The 23,323-nt window shown below is 32.4% G+C and overlaps 1 protein-coding gene across 3 annotated transcripts; it reads right to left on the reverse strand.

Annotated features, from left to right (window-relative positions):
* Nucleotides 1-922: 922 nt before the first annotated feature.
* LOC120119602 (protein TSS-like) lies at nt 923-14,263 on the reverse strand. 3 transcript variants are annotated; one of them, XM_039139416.1, is made up of 23 exons: nt 14,157-14,263; nt 13,992-14,053; nt 13,665-13,757; nt 13,507-13,579; nt 11,779-12,084; nt 10,450-10,514; nt 9,777-9,908; nt 9,108-9,149; nt 8,472-9,005; nt 7,769-7,923; nt 6,492-7,002; nt 6,254-6,316; nt 6,066-6,167; nt 5,522-5,839; nt 5,348-5,440; nt 5,107-5,208; nt 4,441-4,545; nt 4,066-4,199; nt 3,700-3,883; nt 3,459-3,590; nt 3,182-3,294; nt 3,014-3,095; nt 923-2,747 (listed from the first exon to the last, which is right to left on the reverse strand). In XM_039139416.1, the coding sequence occupies exons 1-23, from the start codon at nt 14,224-14,226 to the stop codon at nt 1,164-1,166; spliced, it is 5,055 nt and encodes a 1,684-aa protein (XP_038995347.1). In that variant the 5' UTR covers nt 14,227-14,263; the 3' UTR covers nt 923-1,163. The 3 variants fall into 3 exon arrangements, with proteins under 3 accessions (XP_038995347.1, XP_038995346.1, XP_038995348.1); XM_039139415.1 differs by having other exon boundaries at nt 10,450-10,517; XM_039139417.1 differs by having other exon boundaries at nt 10,450-10,517; nt 13,992-14,002; nt 14,157-14,241.
* Nucleotides 14,264-23,323: the final 9,060 nt, after the last annotated feature.

The raw sequence follows: 23,323 nt of genomic DNA on the forward strand, positions 1-23,323 counted from the left end.
TCAGTTTTTCTTTGATGAGATTAGTGTTTGTGATCTTGGTTTTGTCATGTACCAGAGCAGTATAAATTCATCCTAATTTGCTTTGACAATTTTAGAAATCCATGCCTTTTTGGTGATGATATATATGAACACAGCGACTTCTCTTTGAATAAATATTTTATGGGTAAACTACACAACTGATCCCCTGACTATAAATTGTTAATTTATTGAGATTTTATACTATTAAAATTTATAAAATAATCTCTTAATTATAAGATGTTACTTTGTTAAGTTCATTGATTATTAAAAGTTATAAAAATTAACAATGTCTAGCATATTGACCGAGATATGATAAAATCTATCTCAGAATTGATTGGACAGTATTTTGTGAATCAACTTTCTATTTAAATTATATCGTCGAGTCGGTACTTAAAATAATATATCATTGAACTTGTTTGAAAACAATGTCGATGTCACTAGACATCATTAAAAATATGATTTTATCATACGTTAGTAAATTAACGTCCATATCAAATTACCTTCAAATTTTTAACTGAAAAAGATGGATTGATACTTATAAATAATCAGATAATCATTTTATAACTTTTAATAGTTGACTGAATAAAATAACACCTTATAATTAGTTAATTTAGAGATCATTCTGTAACTTCTAATAATAAAAAAACTCACTAAAATAACGTTTTAAAATTAATTAATTAATTAGGAGGTCGTTTTATAAATTTTAATAATCGGATACCCCCACGAAGTAACCCCATCAAAGAACTGAAGCAAGCGAAGCGAGTCATTTGTCAGACAACTCTACGGATAGGATTCGTCCTCAACAAAGAACCCTACTCTACGTCTCTCCAAACTTTGGATTCTCCTTCCAACCTCCATCTACCAAGACTGACATAAAAATAAAAGCATATTTAAAAGGAAATACGAAAATTACCAATTGGCCTTTTTATTGATCAAACAAAATCTCTAAACGAGAGAACCAATTTACAGAGATTATTAGCGAAATACCAAGCTGTTCTCAATATAAAGTTGGAACTAAAGAAGCAGTTTGGACTACGTTTCTCTCTAAATTGCTTTTCCAACCATTTCTACTTTGTTAATATGGAAGCAAGAGGATATGATAAAAATAAAACTGGAAATTAATGGAACATAATCACCTTATTCCTTCATCTCACAGAAGCACATATTGATTGCTGATTGTATAGCTCTGTTTCTCCATTCGTAAGTTGTTGCCGGTTTCTTCGCCGTTTTGTTACCACTGTAAAGCCTTCGCCGTCTCCCGGTTTCACTTCTTCATTGTTGCTGGATTGAGAATCCAAGTCCTTTGCTTCATTCCCATAAAGAATTTTTACTATTGCGGTGTCATTTGTGACTGCATCCGAAGAGTTTTCCCAACGGTTGAGCCTTTTGTTACTAACAGCAGGTTCACTTGCACCCTCCATGTTCTGCTTGGCTGATCGGACAATGAAGCCAAGTAAAATCTGCCTAGCGAGCTCGGATTTCTCCTCTGCGCTGCTCTTTTTCGGATTAGAATCTTTAACTTCCCTACTGGACTTCTTGTCGACTTCCTTTACTTCTGTGTTCATAACTTCTTCTGAGACACTTGAATCACCAGTTGCAGTCGTTTGCCAACTTTTACTTGGAACGAACTCGGGTGCGTGAGGGTTCATAACTTTCAGAGAACCGAATCCATTTTGTTCCAAAATAGGAGTTTGATATCTCAGGAAGCCAGGTTTCATGCTGTAAGAATGGCTGTTTCTGTAGAACAATGGCGACCTTGGTCCACAAGGAACTCGAGCAGCAACTGGAGGTACAACAGGCTCGGCTAGCATGCCTTGACTGGTTGTTACATCATAAACACATGTAACAGCAACTGAGTTTATCGGGTTATAGATTGCTCCGGGATTGAATGGTTCAGCTGATGCCGATAGCTTACTCCCCTTCGCTTCTAAAGGCTTTTCCTGACTACTAGAAGAAACCTTGTCAAGTTCAGGAGCAGTTTCTTCTGATTGGCTTTCACTATCACGAGTTCCTTCAGTTTCACCATCATCATTCGCTACATCATCGACAGAGATGTTGTTCCCATCCTCCACAATCGCTGTCTCAGCTGGGGCAGTGCACATTGGCTGTTCTGTTTTCCCCCGAGTTTTTTCTTCTATCTTCTCTGGTAACGGTTTTAGAACTGTACCTGGAGGTGCTGCAGCTACTTCTTTGTAGGACAGCGATTTTGAAGCAATGGCATTAAGATTGGCTGAAGGGGACAAACCTCTGGAAACAGAAGCTTGTAAGCTATTTGAACTCCCTCCAAGATTCGAGCTGGAAGGCTTCGATTGCTTAACCGGCAGCATTTCCTTTGTGATGTTCTTCGAGACGGTTTTTCCTACAGGTGAAATAATTTCTCGCCTAGTGCCACTCTCTCTACCATTTGAATACTCATAACTGTTCACCTTTAGCTTTGCAAGAACAGGTTTCTTCCTTCCGTACTTCTTTCCATTGGCATTTCCTAACCGACCTTTCGAGTTGGCTTCTTGCCACCCTTCATCTGAAGTTGTATCTTCAACAATTTCGGTTGTAATAGTTTGCTCAACTCTACTAAGATTGTCGGTTTCTTCTGGTTCTTTTGGATGAATAGAAATCACTGTATCTATTTCATTAATATCCGCAGTGGCTATAGGTTTCTCCAATACATCATCAAACACAGCACCATCTGTTTCTAAGTTGTGATGCGCATTATGAGCTTTATCATTAATCTGTAACAGCAGCCAAGTTGGATAAAAAAATGTCGATATTAAATGTCGAGCAGCATAAAGAACAATGAGAAGAAAATTCGTATCCACAGAACTAGTGAATGTTTCAACATGGAACACAGAGACAAGCAAGTGAGCCAAATTAGAAACATGGAGCTTTGTTTTGTTATAAGTGGAGGATCACATTACATAATCTGAAATAAAAGCATAGGTGATATCGTGATTGTTTTTAAAGTTTAATGAGAAACATGGTCACAGGCATCATGTACCTTAGAACGCCGTTGCTTCCTCTGTGCATCGCTTCCTTTAGAATATTGATCGGGACTAATGTAATCGAGGAGATCTGATACACTGTAACAAATAGTCAGAGGTATTGGTGCTGCAACAAATGATAATATAATTGAATAACTAGTAATTTGGATGTACCATATTAATACCTAAGATGACCTTTGCTTGCAATCGATGCATCAGGCTTCGGAGTTCCAGTTCGTGCTGCTTCTTGCTGTTCTAGAGCCTTTGATTCAAAGTATTCAAGCCAGGCTGCAGCATCCTGTAAAACGAAAACCAGATTATAAAAAATTTAATAATATAACCAGCCGGTAAATAATGCTTCACTTCAATCTCTTTTGATTTCTAATCTCAAAAACCCCCTCATCTAACAGAATGGACAAAGATGCATAAAATTGCCCAGCTAAGTCGTATTGACGTGTTTACCTGTGTACGAAGGTCATCTGGTCCGAGTTTCGCTTGAAGTATCTTGAGTGTAGTTTGCTCATGTTGCACACTTAAAGAATAAGCTTCCATCAAAGAAAGAGCAATGGCAATAGCATGATAGCTTGCAGCAGTCTGTCATGGGAGGAAATCAAATAAAATGATCCAGATAGGAGTACATTACATAAATACGATTCCATTGATAGATGAAGAAACAACAATGACATGAGAGAGAGAGAGAGACCTGTATATGATCAGCTCCTAGTAGTCTCTGGTTGCACTTAAGAGCTTCATGTAGGTATCTGAGAGCAACATGAACATTTCCCATGCCTTCTTCCATCATAGCCACATTTATATACGTCGCAGCAGTGTTAGGGTGAGACAATCCGCAAGTGAAATGAAGAAGGAATAAAGCACGGTTTACATATCTGCCAAAAAAACGTAATAAGCTTGTCAAGGGCTTAAATGGAAAGAAAATAAACACAAGCTCCACAAGAGTGAACCATCATGAAGCAATAAAAGGGTATCACTACTAGTAGTGTGAGATTGCAGCTAAAAGAGCATTTTTAGCAAATTAAATGCAATTAAACCGAAAAAACCACAAACTCACTTCAAAGCCATTTCCATGTGTTGGAGCCGATAATAGAATACAGAAAGATCCCCATAGCTTTTCATCGTATCCGGATGGTCAAGACCAAGCTCCCTCTCATTAATATCCAAAGCTTTCTGTTGATATATAGCTGCCTAAACAACAACAAGTAGAAACAATTTGGACTATAAATATTCTCCATTAACACAGTTCAGTTAAATTGATAGAAAGAAAAGATTTATTTTCAGATAGTATGATAATATATTATTTGAAACAAACGCTTGCTAAGAAAACAGTATCTAGGACCACTATTTCATTCATCTCTCTAAGAGAAGACTGAGAAGTGAATTCATTTTCCTACATCTCAATCTGGAAGATAGCAGAAGGTTTTGATACCTGATTGAAATCTCCAGTATGGTAGAGAACCACCGCGAGAAGACTGTAAGCACTCGCTGTAGTTCGATGATATGGACCACATACAGCTATCATCTTTGCCAATGCCTTCAACAGCAAGTAACACGTTATATGAGACCAATCGAAGTTCTATTTGGAATCAATGCATCCCTTCACTATGTGGGATAAAGGGAGGAATGAGAAAGAAGATTTTTATTTTTCATTTGGTATTTCCTCTTGCTTGATGTAATTAGTTAAAATACATGCTAATATTTGCATACTACAAAATTATGGCACTCGCTATGTTTGTGGTTAATTAACTGAAAAGAAGGTTAAACATTATCTGTGATGCTTAACTCAATAATATATAAAACGGATAAAAGTAGGGAGATAAGTCCTGCCAATAGAAAAAGAAGAAAATAAGAAGAGGAGATCAGTCATCAGTTATCAATTAGATATGACACCAGTTCCGTTAGAGAAAGTGATAATTTTTATCTTCTCTTCATTTTATATTTCCCTTATGTTTCACTTGCTTTCCTCAAAAAAATTTTATAACGAAGGAGAATATATAAAAAAAGAAGAAGAAAAGTATCACTTTCTCTGGACCTTCTTCACCGAACATAGTACACAAATAATGTCATTCTTAAAATGAATTGAATGGGGAAATACCTTTGTCCCATAGTTAACCGCATCCTCTAGTTTCCCTTTATCAAGAGCAATCTTGGATGACTCCAACAATGTTCGACCATCAGTGGAAGAGCATCCTACATGCTGTAGATCATTACAGGCAGAGTTCAGTTAATAATTAATCCAGGCAGAGTTCAGTTAATAATTAATCCATAACAAGCTGGTTCATTTAGATGATAACAATCTTAAAACCATATGAGAAGTAATGAGAGAGAGACCACACCTTACAGACAGGATACATGCTGATAATATCGCAACTTCTGAAGGGCTTGGGGCATTCCATATCATAATCTCTAGGAACCAACTCTAGACCAATCTGGGGAAAAGAATCAGTAAAACTCCGCATCCCTCATCTGATGAGCTCAGAATCTGAAAGCAATCAATAAGAAAAAAGTACCTTATGGCAAAGTCCTCGAAGAATGGATAGTTTTCGTATATGCTGGAATTCATCTCTTAGTTTCCAACCGTACTTTGCTGCAAGAAACTTTCTTAACCACTTCAATTTGAGTAAATAGTCATCATTTTCATTTTTGACATTATCTTCGCCTCCACCACTCCCAAGTAAGAAATTCAGGGCTGAAGCTATAACTGCAGGTAAATCATCGAAGTTTTCAACTGATGCCACAACTGCTTTCACTACATGCTTCAAAGCCCGAGTAATCATCTCATGGATGCAAAGTGATTGTATATGAGGAAGCTTATCAGCAAGTTCAACCTGACTTGTACAATGACAAGAGTCAGAAAAAATAAAAACAAAATCCAAGGACCATACTTTTAAGTGTTTGCTTTATGTATTTTTAGCTAATAATCCTATATTTATTAGGAAATCAAAGAATTACTTGAAGACTGCATCCCATTGCCAATAAGACTTGATTTAAGATAAATAATAGTCACTTGCCGAAAAGGATCAAATAGAACCAATTTATAGATAGTTTCCTCACCACACGACCCAAAGAGTGCATCTGTAATCCCCTTAAATGCATGAAGTCGGTTAGTGTACGACCATCAACAGGAGAAAGTTCAAGCGATCCAAAGTCTGTTACCTAATAAAATATAAAATGTTTGTTCATGAACTGTACATAAAACCCAAAACATATGTTCAGAAAGGTAATAGCTTGGGATATAGTACCAGTTTTGGCAGAGCAATGTCATCGTAATACTTGTATGCCATCTTAATAAGATCCTCCACTGACTGTTGAAAAAAGCAAACTCAGAAGTGTGAGTTCAAAATATAACAAAAAGTAATATAAAAACACAAGAAAATTAGTGGTTATAAAGATGGGTAGCTTTATGCACACTTATTCTCACAAATATATAGCACAGTAAATCAATGCAAGAGTAAAAACAAACAAGTAAATGTAGGAAACCTTTAAGTGAAGACCAGTTCCACTTTCTTCGAGACGTGAGAAAGCTTCTGCAGAAGTCAGGTTCTTCAATTCCATCTCACTGTGGAACTCACCATTGCTTTCCTGAGATAGATCAGACTTCACATTCACACTGCATGGCTCAGAATCATTTTCTTCCTTGTCAATTGCGCTACTAACATTGCTTGGTTTTTTGTCCCTTTTCTTTAAAAATTTAAATTGCTTTCCAAGACCCTTGACAGCTGATTCAGCGTTGCAATCATTAGCAGGTCCTTTTGAAGCAGGATCTGTAGAAGTTTCCTGTTTTTGTAGATGTTGCACCCAACATGAACCAAGTTCCCATCTAATAGCCCTTTCAGGAGCAACTGAATTCTCCTCTAATTTTGTCAAGCTCTCTTTGATTACTCGCTGAACAAGACATCCAGAAGATTCAGAATCAGTCAAGTTGGATTGATTTGACTCCCTACATCCACTCAATTCCGCAGGGAAGGATTTGTGAAGTAAAATCCTTAGGCTGCAATAAATTCAATACCCCATCATTACCTAGTTTATGATATATTGTTTTCAGGTAAAAAAAGGAAATCATTGAAGACTAGCAAAGTGCATGTGATAGTGTATTTATTCCTCATAGTTTATCAGGACTTCTTGTTAGTAGTAATCATTTGCAAGAGACCTTCAATATAAGGAAACAACAAAACCTTAAACAAGGGTGAAATGACATAAATTAACACTCACCCTCACAGAAATCCCAATTCTAAGGAATGGAACACTTCTATAAAAATGTAGGGAATAAACAATGAATAACAAATGAAAAATGAGGAAGAAATAATGTATACTCCTGACACCATGTTAAGCATCTACCACAAAACCAAATGGCAATTGATGAAAGGCTCCAACACAGAAACCCTCAAAACATAATAGAAGTATTATAACACCATCTCAACAGATTAGATGTCTCTAACTTGCAACTTGGCGCTTAATTTTGTTTTGTTTGGTTCATTTAACAAGTTCTCAACTTCACGTGAAACTTATAAGACTTCCTTCTCCTTTGTTTTCACATATAAGATTTCCTTCACTTCAGAAAATCAACTCATATCCTATTTGATCATCTTCTCAAGGCAGACAAGTCTTGCTGTCCCTTTAGAAACCGAGAAGTTAGCAAGCAACTAGAAAGCTTGGTTGAATGGATGGTAAACAGTGTTAAATAGGTCATGATTTAAAATAATGCAGTTAATTAGTTAACTTCAAAAAATGGAGTAGTGTCATCTAACAATTCAGACCTGTTAATATTAAGAGCATTTGCTCCCCCATCTGGCTGATCATCAACTTCAATATCCAGAGCACCAGATTTTTCCTTCTTCACGTCACCAACAACAGTTACAGTTGCAGTGTACCCACAATGCTTAACAGTGACAGTGCCCAATGAGGAAGTATCCTGAGAGATGGTTGCTATATTGATTAGCCAAAAAATATATATATAAATTTGGAAAGGCTTTTCAAGTGAAAAGCTTCAACCACTACGCATAATCTAGAAGTTTCGTCCATCGACAAGGTTTGGTCATATGTTATAAAGACCAGAAAACTACCTAACAGACCATCGATAAAGTTTAATTTAAAGGCACTGGAGGAGAAGACCTATGAGGATATAGATTAAACTAATGAAGGACTACTAAAGGTCTTGAGCTCAGATTCCAGAAAAGAGCCAGGGCATTATTGAGACATCTATTTTTGGGCAAAGTGTGCATGAGTATAAAGGCTGACATGCATAGATGAAAAAGAGGAAGAAAAATAAGAAGGAAAAAACAAATGAGCCATGAGAGTCTCCGGTGACAAATCGGATATTGTTTGAAGTTGTTAGCAGATACAGAGGAAGTAAAAAAGAAGAAAAGAAAATACAATGATGATAAAAAAGCAGTAGATAAAGCACAAGCATCCTATATACCGAGAAAAAAAAATGAGCGATGGACAGGGTTGTGGACTTACATGGACAATTACATTCTCATCAGCAGTTATCCCTTTAAGCAAATTCCTTTGAGCATTTTCATTAGCAGTCTTGCCAGATGATTGATTGCCAACAAACTTTACCTCAGACTTAGGATCCACTTCTGCCAAGTCATGTTTTACCATAATGGATAAGTCACCAATGCGTTCCTCATGAAGGACGGAGTCTGGATGGCAATTTGCAAGGCCCTTTTCATTTAAGATCGAATTCATAACATGTTGTATTGCAGCAACAGCTTTAAGGATTGACACATCAATAAACTGGCTATGGAGCAAAAAGGCCTTGCGATCTCGAACAGTCCTCTCCTCCTCGGTTTTGCAAGGGAGGCTAGCTAAAATAAAAAAATCTGTAGCCCACGGGCGAAGATCATATTCACCATTTCTTCCCTGGCCTCCACCATTACCACCCCATTGCTCATCTTCTGATGGGAAAGAGGGGAAGTTTGATGGACACTCACCAACTGGGGGAGGGACAAGCCATGTATTTGCACGAAACCCATAGGGAAGATTACCAAACTGAAAGCAGTTAAAAACACATGAGAGCTTGCAAAATTGCTTTTACAGATATCATGGTTTGCAAGGTAAAGTAATCTATCAAGCGAATTAAGAAAATGTTACCTTATTGTGTCCTACAAAAGCCTTCGTAAGGGATTCATACGCCTGCATCAATCACAAGCAAGAATAAATTACAAACAGAGCCATCAAACTAACCTAATAAATAAATGAGAGATAATAAGTAATGTCATGCCATGTCAAACTTTGGGCATGTCAGGTTTCAGATTTCGTACATTACTTGAACAAGATTGATCCACAATTCCACTTTCAAAGGAAAGCTTTAAAATGTTACTTTATAACTTCTAAAATTAGATACAAGTACTATTTAATATTTCTGAAGTAAAAAAACGTATCGTAGAAACTAGAAAGACAGCATGTGTATTTTTGTAGTACATCAGACACAATCTGGTGATCCTCAAAAAAGAAAGAAAGATATATAAACAAATAGCTGAGCCAAACTGATTATCTAACAGGAAAACTGTTCTACTAGGATTATGACATATCAAATGCCGTTAGATTCAAATTATTTCCATTCCTAAATATTTACCTACAAGCTGTCAGATCATTATGAGTGGTAAATTAAGGACCAAAAGATAGAGTATGGGGTTTGGTCATAAAGTCAATAGTAGCAGCAGCAGCTGCCATCCATAGCATAAAATATTTGATGTCATTGTTGGCATAAGCTTTTCTAATGATAAGGCAAAGCCAGATACCAGAGTGCAGCACACTTACATTGGAAAAGGCTTGGCTGAGATTTTGCAAAACATCTAACAAAGAGTGGCTTTGGAAGAAGTGCTTTCCAACAGTGTGAAACCCTTTTATTGATGCAACAACCTGTATTAACTTCCCATTGCAGATTTTTATCTGCACACATGTATATACGGTATCGGTAAAACCAGCAGCAGGAGAATCAACAAAATCAACAATATATGTAAAGAGAAAGGTGGTTAAAAGTATAAGAAGATTAACATAATTTAAGTATCAGGATCATTTCATTATAGGATTAGGAGGTCAAAATAACACACTAGAGAAATCATGTTTTGGTTGACATAAGACCAAGAATATATAGGGTTGTGATCTCTAGTCCATTACTTTTCAATACACTAATCATTACCATACATGTGTAGGATCCACCTATAGATTGCATAAAATTGTAGAGTAAACTCTACGTTTAGTACCCAACTATCACTTTTATTCTATTTTTGTCACCCAATTATTTTCTATTTAAAATCATACTTAACGCTACATTTTGATTTCATTTTGATCATCCACAGTTAAAAAATTAACAGAATTGTCAATATGACTTTTAAAAAATTAATTTTTTTCATGATAGAGTAACATTATTTTATTGTGACACGTCAGCAACACCATTAAAATCTTATTAACGTGCAAAGTGAGAAGATACCTGCATTGCAAAATAGTCACCATCACGCTGCCCTTCTACTTCTTTGGAGTCGCATTTCCTCAAATCTGCAAAATCCAAAATCAGTGAATAACAATCGAAAAAAAACAACTAAATTAATAAAAATAAAATTTGGAGTTGCTTACAAAATTAAATTCCAAAGTTCAAGTCAATTAACTCCAGCAAATAACCATGAACAATGCACTCAATTTCATTCTTTATTTAGAGAATTATATTTATTTTCCATCTCCCAAATGAAAAATCTCAGATATATCTCTCTAAAAAAATAAATAAACGAGACACATTTTCATCATCCCTGACTGACCACTGACAATGTACCTTGCAATTATATTTTTTACTTAATCCTTCAACTTAGGTTATTTTATTCATAAATTCGTAAGGAATTTTACAATAATATAAACTCCTACACTCATTTTTGTAGTTATTGATGTTTAGGATTTTTTTTCTTGTAAATTTTTTCATTTAAGTTTGTCTCACATGAAAATATTTAATTTAAACTCTTATTTTAAAAATAAATAAAAATGTGACTGTGTACCAAATAAAATTACGGGTAAGTTGTCATATCATAATACAGTTTAATTATTTAACAGCGGAGTGACCAGAAAAATTCAATCTATAAAGTTCAGTGAGTAAATTAAAAAAATTAAAGGTACAAGTGAAATATGAGAGAAAATAAAATTCAATTATCAAACGTGTAATTTACCCTAAAATTATTTTCGAATTATTATATAAAAAAAATGAAATTTTAACTTCTCCGGTGCCAAATGCAGAATTCAACCTTGAAATAGACGAAATCCTGGAAACTAGAGATCAATCAATTAATACTAATAAATATTTTTAAAAGATGTATAATTAGAAAATATAAAAAAAAATCTATCTAAAAAATGTGCTGGTTTATTTTTTGTAATCTCCTCGATCCCCTCGTTAAAATAAAAGAGTAAATTATATGTTTAGCACTCCATCTGTTACTGTTGTTCCTTTTCGGTAACTTAACTATTTTTTTTCAAAATTCTATCTTATATTATATTTTGATTTCATTTCAGTCACCCACTATAAAAGATTAACAAAACTATTGACATGGTAAATTTTTAAAAAATTAAATGATGAAATGGAATTATATTATGGTTATATATAATCATAAATATTAAATTTTTAACATAGATTATTAAAATAAAACTAAAACGTAACGTTAGGTGTGATTTTAAAATAAAAAATAGTTAAATAACTAAAATGAAACAAAAATGATAGTTAAGTTACTAATCCTTAAATTAACCCAAATAAAAAATAAATGACATTAGCACTGGTACTTACTGAGTATGGGAGGAGAGAGGTGAGAGAAGGAAAAGAAATCGTAAAAGTCCGACAACTTCGGGGTCGGATGAATGGCGGCCATGTCCAAGCTCTCCGAAATCGAGGTTGCTTCAGGCGGAGGAGGAGCATTGTTGGTTGCCTGGCAGTGCTTGCTATTTACCTTTTTGGATTTTGAATCAGACGGCGTTGATGGCGAAGATGATTGCGATCGGAGTCGTTTGGGCTTGGAGAATCTGGTGGTGCAGGCTACGATGTCTAGGAGTCTCCGCACGTGTGCCAGCGCCTGAGCTTCTTCCGTGTAGTCCTCTGCATCGAAAGGGGCATCAATGTAATTAGCCAACAGTCATTGTACAATCTGATATTTTTTGGTTTTCTCGTGTAAAATGTGCTGCTTCAACTCATTACTATTAATATAAGTTTAGTATCTAAATTATTATTTTTTATTTTATTTTAATATCCAAATTTTAATTTTTTAAAAATCATACATAATTTTTAGTTTTATTTTATTTTAATATATAAATTTTAATTTTTAAAAAATCATACATAACTTTTAATTTAAATTTGATTTCGATATCTCACCGTTAAAAATTTAAATATGTCATTGTAAGGTTCTATTACATCATCGTTAAAAAATAAGACAAATATCACATTAATAATTTTATTAAAAAATAAAAAAATATTAAATTAAAACTTAAATTAAATATTAAAAATAATTTTTAAAAAAATAAAATTTAAACATCAAAATAAAATAAAAATACTAATTTAAGTACTAATCGATTAACTATTATTATTATTTTTACACTCCAATTGAAGTCACCTCCGTTTTCAATACAAATGAATGTTAAATTCTTCTGAGTCGTGCCGTGTGGTCCTCGTATTATTTTAGATCCAATTTTGAGTAATAATTCCACAAGATCCCGTGAAAGATAAAACAAAAATAAATATGCATGGGCATGGGCATGGGCATGTACATGTATTTTTATTTTTCAGTGTAAATTAATATAGTGAAACTAAATATTTTATTTATTTATTTATTTTATCAGAGTATCTATTTTGTAGACACTAATATTATAAATTAAAAGATAATTTAAATTTTTATCATATTCTATCTAAATTAATCTTTTAATGAGTTTAATAATGTTTTTAAACTCAAAAATAGTATCTCTTTAAAAAATTGTTAAAAAATTATTTTTTAAAAGAGGCTAGGGGTATATGTGGTTTTTTAGTTAAAGAATACATGACGGGATTACAAATTAGGGGGAAATTGTAATCGAAGGCAATCGTTATAGACACTTATTACGAGGAGCAAACATGTAATTCCAACATAATGAGTTTCAAAAAAATTTATTATTTGAATCATAATTATAAATTTATTGGAACGATAATTTTTTTTAAATAATATTTTTCCTGAAAGGCGTCATAATAGCAACAATAACAATTTTCCTAGATTACAAACTTGAATCTCCCAAACTATATTTTCCATATTTTTTTGCCTTACGAATTATTCCTTTTAAAAGGCCGGTATGTGTGGGTTATAACTAACGTAAGAAAAACGACAAGTTCTCCACCCGTCGCTATTACCAATGGGAAGTTACATTCTTCATTCTTTAGGACTCATAATTTGTCTTACTCTTCATTCATTTCAAAGAACAAAACAAAAGCAGCAATTTTCATAGTAAAACAGAGCAGAGGAATTGGTTAAGAAGAGGGCTTAACCCCAAAACCTACCTTCAACCACTCTGAGCAAACACGGTTTCAGTGTAACAATCTCCACCTTCTCATTCAACCTCTTCCCTTTAACCTAAAACCATCATTTTTTTCACAAAACAAAAATGAGCTCAAAATTGGAAGGAAAAAAAACTTCTTTTTTTAATCAAGAGTCTCACCTCATGAGCTAAAGAATAGTTTGTAAGGTGACATGTCTCCACATGACAAGCCAACAGTCTTCTTACATCAAGTATCTTGTCAGTGGAGATACCCTTTCAACAACAGAAAAAAAAAACATTCATCACACTACTTTTTTTTCAATAATTTCGAACGATTATAAAATAATATATATTCAAAATCTTTATTAATGAAGGACGTCTCACAGATAAAACAAATCTAGATATAGTTACTTAAATCCAATAAATATAGAAAGAACAATATAAAACACTTAATGGACTCTTAGGTAATCACTATTTAATTGCAGAAAACTTGGAAAAAGCAAGTACCTTGAGTACAACTTGGAATTCACAAGGAGTAACGACAGTGATGTCAATAACATGAGGAACAACTGAGGGGAAGAATGAGAGGACAATAATCAAAATCAAAAAGGGGAACAAATGGGTAATCTTTTTCTTTGCTCAATGTACTAAAAAGAAAGAAAAGAAACTCACTTTTCTCCTCTTTCTTCTTCTTCTCAGCTTTAGCTCTGCTTGACTTGCTTTTCCCTGACCTTGGGGCCATTATCAAAACAATGGAAATGGGAAGTCCGTAAACAATGTGGTGTTATAGTTAAAAGAGTGGGAAGAATAAAAGAGATAAGATAAGGGTGTGTGTTTTTTAGCAAGGGGATTGGATTTGAGAGCAATCCTGACCTCTACTTGTTGCTAAAAAGCCTGATTTTCTTAGCTCTTTCTTTCTGACCATTGATGTGTTTTTATATCGTTTTCAGGCCATGGGGTTGGGACAAAAACAAAAGTTGGTGGGGGTCAAATGGGCGATGAGAAATAAAAAGGACCGTCGAAACTAATTTGGGTACGTGGACGGCAGCTGCTGGGTTTTTCTTTCTCCCACTTTCTGTTTTACCATTTGTTGGGAATTTTTTTAATAATCAAATGTATTCGATTTATTGATGAATTAATATGAGGTTGGATACTAAAGAAAAAAAGGGTAACTTTTTTAATTATATTTGATCGATTCGTAATCATTAAAATTCTAACTCTAATTGTATTAAGAAATCTAATATTTTATCCCACTCGATCGACTAGTTTTTGGTGTTTGTTGGGGGTATTTTTTATGTACTTTCCTAATTTCCTTATTCTTCTATTTCCATCTTATTGCTGAATTATTTAGGTTAAACTACACCCAAGGCCACTTAATTATAGGTTTGGTAACAAGTATGTCATTCTCTTTTTAAAAGATAAAAATACATCAATGCTCCATCATTAAAATTGAAATGGATGTCTATTACGATCGTGTATATTTTAAAAATTATAATAATATAAGTTTAGTAATAAATATGACACTTTCCTTTTAAAAATTATAAACATATCATTTAACTAAAATATTATTACAAACATGTCACTCTCTCGTTAAAACTAAAACAAACATCTATTGTAGTATGCTATAGTAATATTTTTAGTCCCCAAAACTTGTATATTATATTAATTTTATCCAAAATCGAAACAATCCAACAAATTGAATCCTTCGTGTTTAAAAGTTTTATCAATTCAAAAAAAAAAAATTTGCAATAATTTCAAAGCAAACAAGTTCATTGTATCAAAGTAGTTGTTGGATAATTTTATTCGGCCATAAACTAGCAATAAGTTAATATTAGATTGTTACTATACCAGAAAACTAACAGAATAATAATATAATATTTCTAGTATGACGACACACAATTTTGAAGAAGAATATAGACTAACATGATTAATTTTTTAAATAGGAAGGTTAAATTTATTTATTTATTTTGAATTAAAACCAAACTAATAGATTGTATACATTTTAAGGACTAAATTATTATTGTATCTATCCACCTTACTATTCTTGTCTATATTTAACTATCAATTTGTAATAATATTATACTCGAGTAATATGTCCGTAACTTTAAAAAGAAAAGTGACATATTTATTATCAACCTCGTAATTAAGTGACCTTGAATGTAGTTTACCCTTGTATTTGATCTTTTTTAATAAATTAATCATATTTTCACTTCAACCAATTTCTTTTAAGAATACCTTAATCAAATTTTAATTTAATTGATAGGATTGTTATTCTAAGGAGCAGAACTATAGAAAATTTAATTTTAGGCGTCAGAAATTATATTTTGAGATATTAAATTTAAAAATTTTATAAAAAAAAATAATTTGTTGAGCGGATGAATCAATTATATTTAAGGTGTCAAATATTTTTTATTTATTTTTAAATATTTTTATATTAAATTTTTAAAGATTTTTTTAAAGATTTTTGAAATGTCATGTGACATCCTTTGTACTAAGCTGGCTACGTCAGTGATTCTAATATCTAAAAGGCCACGGAGTCAAATGTTTTTAAATGCACACTATTTTTAAATTTGTAAATTTAACATTTTTAAATAATTTAAATATTATATCAAAATATGTTTTTAAATTCTGTTAAAGTATTCTTTTGAATATTTTTTAATGTGTAATTTTTTGTTAATTTTGGCAGCTTATTAAGATGGGATCTTCTAGAATCGACCATTACTGACCATGGGATTCCCGTGGATTCTTGTGAAATATTTATCATGTCATAATTATATTAAGGGTAAAGTATAGTAATGGTCACTTAACTTTTTTAAAGTTTTCATTTAGGTCTCTCAACTTTTAAAACTTGCAATACAATCCTCCAACATTTAGTCCGTTTGCAATATGGGCCCCGACGTAACCGGTCGTTTGACGCCATTACACTATCGTTAGTATGTTTATGGTCACTGAACTTTTTAGACACTTGTATTTAGGTCCCCCAACTTTTAAAACTTGCAACACAGTCCTTAATTTCATTCTAAAACCCAAATTCCTTTTTGATCTCGAATTTCCTTTTTCGTTCTCTCTTCTCATTTCCAACGTAACTTTTCAGTCGGGGATGCATGGAAAATTATAATCTAACTTTGAATTATGTGGAGATGTTGACTTGAATAAGGGTCCATTGAGAAGACCCGACCAAGGGACTATCGGGACCATCAACGATTCAATGTGTAATATTAGATGCAGGTCATCTCAGGTGAAGCATAGATGTTCGATGAAATGCTTGTGAAAAAAATGGGGTTAGAAATGCAGAGTTTACAAATACTACTAAGATGAACTAAATATCATTGTTGAAAGTCATCAACAAAGCTAGAATTATTTTGTATAAATGGCATATAATAATTTATTCGTTTAATCCTATGGTTAAAGATTTTCCAACAGATGATCAAATATAATGAAATCCCAAAAAGCCCATTCACCTCTTAGTCACTTTCGCTCACATGCACTATCGTTTGGTTTTTGTTCTTCAATGTAAAATTGTAAATCCAATCAGTGTTTTGTCTTTCAGCTTTTTATTTACAAAGAAAAAATATATGAAGAATTGCTGGAATGCAACACCGATTGTGTTTATTTCTTAGCCTCTCCTCTCACTTGCAAGAAGGTATTTATTTTCTCTTTTGGGCTATCCGGAAGTAAAATTTTCCTCTTTCGCACTTTCCCATTTTCAGCTCGCATTATGTGCTTTTTGTTGAAAATTTTATGTTTCTGGAACTGTATGTCAATGATATGGATATTCAGTGTTAGTTTTGAACCAAAACATCTAATTTTCTTTCTTTCTTCTTAATAAAAACTTTTAGTACTCCTTATGAAATATATTCAGTCCATCAGAATAGAAGTGAAAGAGGGTCCCATGCTAAATTTTTTTAATATTCTTGTTTGGTTTTTCTTTAAATTAGGGAATTGGTTGTGAGTATCGACATAGTGAAATCGCCAGGCTCAATCCGAGAGACTACTGGTACTAGTTTACTGGGAATTGTATTGATCCGACCTGTGGTTCTCGACGTCCTGTGAACTCGTATTCTTTTTAATAAGTTCATGTTGATTATGGGACTGATATATCGTGAATGAATTGGATTTTTTACATATTTTGAAAATTGATGATTGTGTTGCAAGTTTTAAAAGTTGGGGGACCTAAATGCAAGCGCCTGAAAAGTTTAGTGATCATATTGCAAACGTACTAACGGTAGTGTAACGGTGTCAAACGACCGGTTACATTGGAAACCATATTGCAAACAGACTAAATGTTGGAGGATTGTATTGCAAGTTTTAAAAGTTAGAGGACCTAAATGAAAGCTTTAGAAAAGTTCAGTGACCATTACTATACTTTACCCTTATATTAAATATATTATTTTATAAAATTCCATATAAATTTTTAGGTTACGTGTTTAGTATTTAAATTATTAGTTTCGGTCTACTTTAATATTTAAACTTTTAATTTTTAAAAGTATACTTAACGTTTATTTTTTATTCCATTTTAGTATTTCGCCATTAAAAAATTAATGGCATTGTATTTTCTATGGATAAATTGCATCATTTGTAATATCCCAAAATTAGGGTTAGTGACTAAATTGGAAGTTTGAAACTTTGAGGTATGATTTTAAAAGATTGAAAAGTTTAGGGACTTATTTGGAAATATTTTGTGAATAGTTATTGATAATTTTTAAATGAAGTAAAGGGTAAAATGGTCAATTGGCAAAGAAAGATTTTTATTTGTCCCTTTTTAAGGGAGTAATCAACGTAGAAGTAAAGAGGAGATAATGTTCCAGTTTCCAGAGTTCTCTTCTTCTCCATCGTAGCCATGAGCTTCAAGCAAATGTGAGTTTTCCAGATGGTTAATTTATTGTTGAATTTTTATTTGGTTATGATCATTAGATAATACTTAAGCTTAAAGAAAGCTTACGTCAACTTTAAATCAAGGGATTAAGGAGTTAGGAGAGATTAAAGATTAAGAGTTTTTGAATGAAAACTCTTAATATAATTGATAAGTGGAATTTGAACCTAAATTTGATTTGTTAGTGGTTGAATTAAGAGATATGAAGTACTAAAATTGGATTTATAACAAGTGGAAAATCGGTATGATTCTTGAATTCCATGTAGAGGATAGGATTTTGAGGTTAGAGATGTGATAAATGAGTATTGATGAGTTTAAGTATGTGTATGTGAGTTAAGAATATAAAAGGGGATGAAATATGAAACATTTGAGCTGAAATGAAGTGATTTTCGGGCTTAGGAAGTGATTTCTGGACAGGGGGTATCGGTACCGATACCTTAAGGAGTGTATCGATACCCCCTTGAAACGAAAATTATCTAATGTAATTTGGGTATCGATACCTAAAGAGTGTATTGATACACCAGTTAAGAGATGTACTGATACCCTATAGAAGGTATCGATACCTACCTTAAGTAAGAAATGAAAGTACCTTTTTCTTTAGTTTAAGAAATGAAGAATTAGAATCATGATATTGGGAATGATGATAGGTATATAATACGTATGATTGTGTAGATAACGATTGAGAGTAGTGTTCGGACAAGTTGACAAGAACGATCATCAATAAAGAGACAAAAGATTGGCAGGGACTAGTGAAGCCAGGTGAGTGCATATTAGTTATACGATGTGTAATGGAAAGAAGACTTGTAATTAGTCTATTTCCTATAGTAGAATGCATGAATTCATTAAGATGAACATATGTTTGACATGATACATGTGTGTTATTGATTATTGAATATGTTAAATTATATGTGTGAATATATGTTTATATGATACATGTTAAGTGTCCATGATATATGTGAACACATGATGATATGATATAAGTTAAGTTAGGTAATACTAAACTATGAAATTGTATGAAAATATATTAACTATATGATATGACATTGTGAACATATGAGAAAGGATATAAGAGATAATGTGTTATGTGGTATATGTGATATATGTGATTTATGGAAAACATATGTGAACAAGATATGACAATGATATACATGTCATATGAACACAAGAGAAGTGTTATAAGCTAAATGACATATGAATATGAAATAATATGAAAAGTGACATGTACATGTGAATATTTGAAATGATATAAGTAATAATCATGCCCATGTTATGTGTTATGAGGGCTAGAGGTATAGTTGGCATGCCAAGAGTCGAGGGTTACCTATGTCCTTCGGGACATATGGACAGTTACCTATGTTCTTCGAAACATATGGATAGTGGTCCTTCTAGACAAATGCATAGGTCCTTCGGGACAAATTTCACATGCCCCTAGTGGGACCCCATACGAGCTATGGTGGCAGAATAATGCACAACCTCAATGTACTCGCATATCTTTAGTTTTCACATGTGTACATGGGCTATCTAAAAGATATTATATGAGTAAATTTTATTTGATGTTATGTGTTTGTTTGGTGATATTATATGATGAATATAAATGATGAGTATAAGATTATATGATAAAAAGGAATTAATGATAATGATATGATAATGATAGGAATGAAGATAATTATATGCATGTGTAGATTTGATGTATGAACGATTATATGCTTGTGTATGATATGGAAGTAAAAAGAAAGTAAATGGTAAAATATGTGCATATGTGTATAGGTTACAAGAAAGAATATATATACTTTCATATGATATGATAGCATTAGTTATTCATGCATTCATCGTTAGGAATTATAGTTTACAATATATATTTTATATGTCTCACTAAGTCGTAGACTTAGCATGTGAGTGTTTCACACGTAGGTTCCGGAAAGTGAAAAGAGAAGCTAAGAGGAGCAAGACATGTCAACATCTCCTTTACAAAGTTCAGATCATGAAAGAAATGTATATGATTATGTATTTTGTTATATTGAATATAGTTGACATGTACTAATAGAATTGAGTTTATTTTTACTCTGATATGTTTTGTAAAACCAATTGATTTTAAGTAAATGTAAAGTAATCATTTTCTTAAATTATGAATTTGAATTTTAGTCATTTGTAAAGAAAAGGTTTGAAAAGTCAATGTGACACCTCGGACTTGGATCCGGGTCGGATACAGGTTGGGAGTGTTACATCATTCATCCCTCAACTATGTTCTCACTCCTATTTTTGTACTAAAATTTAAAAAATTTCAATTTAGCTACTCAAATTTTAAATTACTCCTATTTAATCACTCAAATTTATTAATATATAATAAAAATAAATTTGAAAGTCAGAGTGATTCAATTAGAAGTAATTTGAAAGTTAAGTAATTAAATTTTAGAAATAAACTTTAACAAGTAAAATAGAAGTGAGAAGATAATTGGGTGACGAATGATGCAATTTACACATAAAAAAAGGTGTCACATGTAAAGCATATGTTAATTTTTTAACAACGAGATACTAAAACGAAATAAAAACTAAACCTTATATATGATTTTTAAAAAATTGAAAATTTAAGTACTAAAATGACCAAACTAAACGCGTAATTTACATTTTCTTCAAATGAAATTGTAAGTGAATGCATAAAGAGCTTATTAGGAACTGTATATATATATTTTTAAACATTAAAAATAATTTTCCTACATAATAAATAGTTTTTTTTAAATATAAAAATCACAAAGGTGTATTTGAATTTGAATATCACGTGATTATTACAATAAAATATAATTCCATAATATTTATAAAATTTTTATTAATAAAAATGCTTCATTCTCTCCAAGAATCGTCTCAAATATAATATATGAAAACGGTGAACTTGTGCAGATGAATGGATGTTTCTCTTTGTTAAATAATCAAACCTAAAAAGCTTTAGACTTGATCAAAGAACGAGAGAGAAGAAAAAAGCGATATACGGTGGTAATTAAGGTTTTTGAAGGGAAAAGTTACTGGAAAAATAAGAACAATGGATTAAGAATAAAATAATAAAGATTAAGACAATGAGTATCAAGATAAAGATAAATAAATATAAAGAATATGAACAAAAATAAAGAATTGATAAAGATAGTAAAACTTAACCAAAATTAAGGTTTTATTGGTGATAGGTAATAATGGTGATTTGATTATAATGGTGATACATGCATCACAAGGCTCACTTCAAAGGAAGAAATAATAACTCTTCCAAATGATCCACTCGTCCAAGCATTGTAAAAGAAGATCAGAACAGAAGCAGACTTACTATGACTTTTTGAATGAGATCCTGATATTATTTAGTCAAGATGTCTTCTGGAGATACGACCGTCTGTCTCTTATCTTTCCAACGGTACTTGAATCGTATCAATCCGATATTGGGAACTCAAGATATGTCTATTTTACTGAAGACGGTTCATACAGAAAATCCTATACGGGATTAATACGGGATTTTGTAAATATTACGAATTTTCAATATTTTTTATTGATTATTTGTAATATAACTTAATATAGGATGATATATTATATTTTAGGATTAGATTTATTTTTTTATTAGGAATTAAGGTTGGGTTAAAAGTATTATCTTTAGTTATTATTATTTTATTAGGAATTAGAGTTAAGATATGTTTAGTTTATTATTATTTTATTCATTAGTTATTTAGGACCTTTAGAACTCAGCCCCTATATAAAGGAAGCTTCATTAAACTTTGTAATACAAGATTTCTTTGATCAATAATACAACAAGAGTTCGTTTTTGCAAGTGCTGATTGTCTTGTGCCTTCGAAGCTTTTTCTCCTTGAGTTCTTTCAAGTTCTTGTGAGGGAGATTAATATTCACACTCCAATTTGCCTTTTCATCACGACTAGGAGGGTTGGTTAGAGCCATATTATCGTGTTTGCCTTTTCATTGCGACTAGGAGGGCTCGATAGGACATTATCCATCGATTTTCCACATATCCATCCACGTCATCAATCATCTTTACCATTCACCTTCATAAGGGAGATCTTTTGATTTCTTGGTTATCTTATTTTATTTGCAATTCCTTTATCTTTTCTTTATCTTGTTTTTAATCTTATTTCTTATCTTGTTTTCAGCACCAAAAAGAAACCCTAAAGAACCTTATCTATTGCCGCCACCTTCCCCATTCATCCCTTATTGTTCTTCATCGAGTCTTAGATCTTTTCTAGGTTTGATTCTTCAACAAGAGCAACGTTTATTAACCCGCCACCGCTTCCCTATCAATTGGTATCAGATTTGGGCCGATTCTTTGAAAGAAGCAAGCAATCTTGCTTGTTCTTGCATACAAAACCGTCAAGGTACCCCAACGGAGCTAGTCCAGAAAAGATTCATCGTTTCAGGTTCTTTTTTTATTTAATTTTAATTTAGATTCAAATCCTTCTTGTTAGTTTGCTATTTTTTTTAAAAAAACAAAAAAAGGCACACAAAAAAACAAAAAAGCCAAAATTTCAAAAAAATTGCAAACGAAGGTATTTAGGGCTGGTTTTCTCCAGATATCATATTCGTCTTAAGTTTAATCTCCAGTCCAAAATTCACTTCGATCATAGTTCATTAGATCCTTCAAATACACCATTCATGTTTTATCGGCAGATTCGGTCTAGAATATTGTCGAATTTATTGAAAATTCTACAGGAGAAATTTTGTGGTTAAAATTTCCAGATTGAAACTCCATATATTGGATATCATTCAGACAAAAAATCAGAATTTTTGGAGATCAAGAACAACTTCGAACAAAGCGATCAAGAAAAACAGATTGTTTGAGGACTCACCGTTCAACAAAGTCTACTGGATACTACTGAAGGTATTTGGTTCTGAAATTTTATAGGTGGTTTCTTGACGCATCGAAAGACATTCAAGAATTTTTGGATACCATTAACACCCTCAAAAACGTTGCTCAAGTTGATCCAGC

The sequence above is a fragment of the Hibiscus syriacus genome, unplaced genomic scaffold (assembly GCF_006381635.1).
Source record: "Hibiscus syriacus cultivar Baekdansim isolate YM2019G1 unplaced genomic scaffold, ASM638163v2 tig00110332_pilon, whole genome shotgun sequence".
Taxonomy (NCBI): domain Eukaryota; kingdom Viridiplantae; phylum Streptophyta; class Magnoliopsida; order Malvales; family Malvaceae; genus Hibiscus; species Hibiscus syriacus.

Bases quoted from the DNA above. Each gene is read 5' to 3' on its own strand.
- LOC120119602 (XM_039139415.1), bottom strand. From the start codon at position 14,226: ATGGCCCCAAGGTCAGGGAAAAGCAAGTCAAGCAGAGCTAAAGCTGAG. The intron at 9,006-9,107 runs GTAACATTTTCT...AACTGCTTTCAG, and splicing joins CTTTTGTAGGACACAATAAG to TTTGGTAATCTTCCCTATGG. The intron at 7,003-7,768 runs GTCTGAATTGTT...AATTTATTGCAG, and splicing joins AATGCTCTTAATATTAACAG to CCTAAGGATTTTACTTCACA.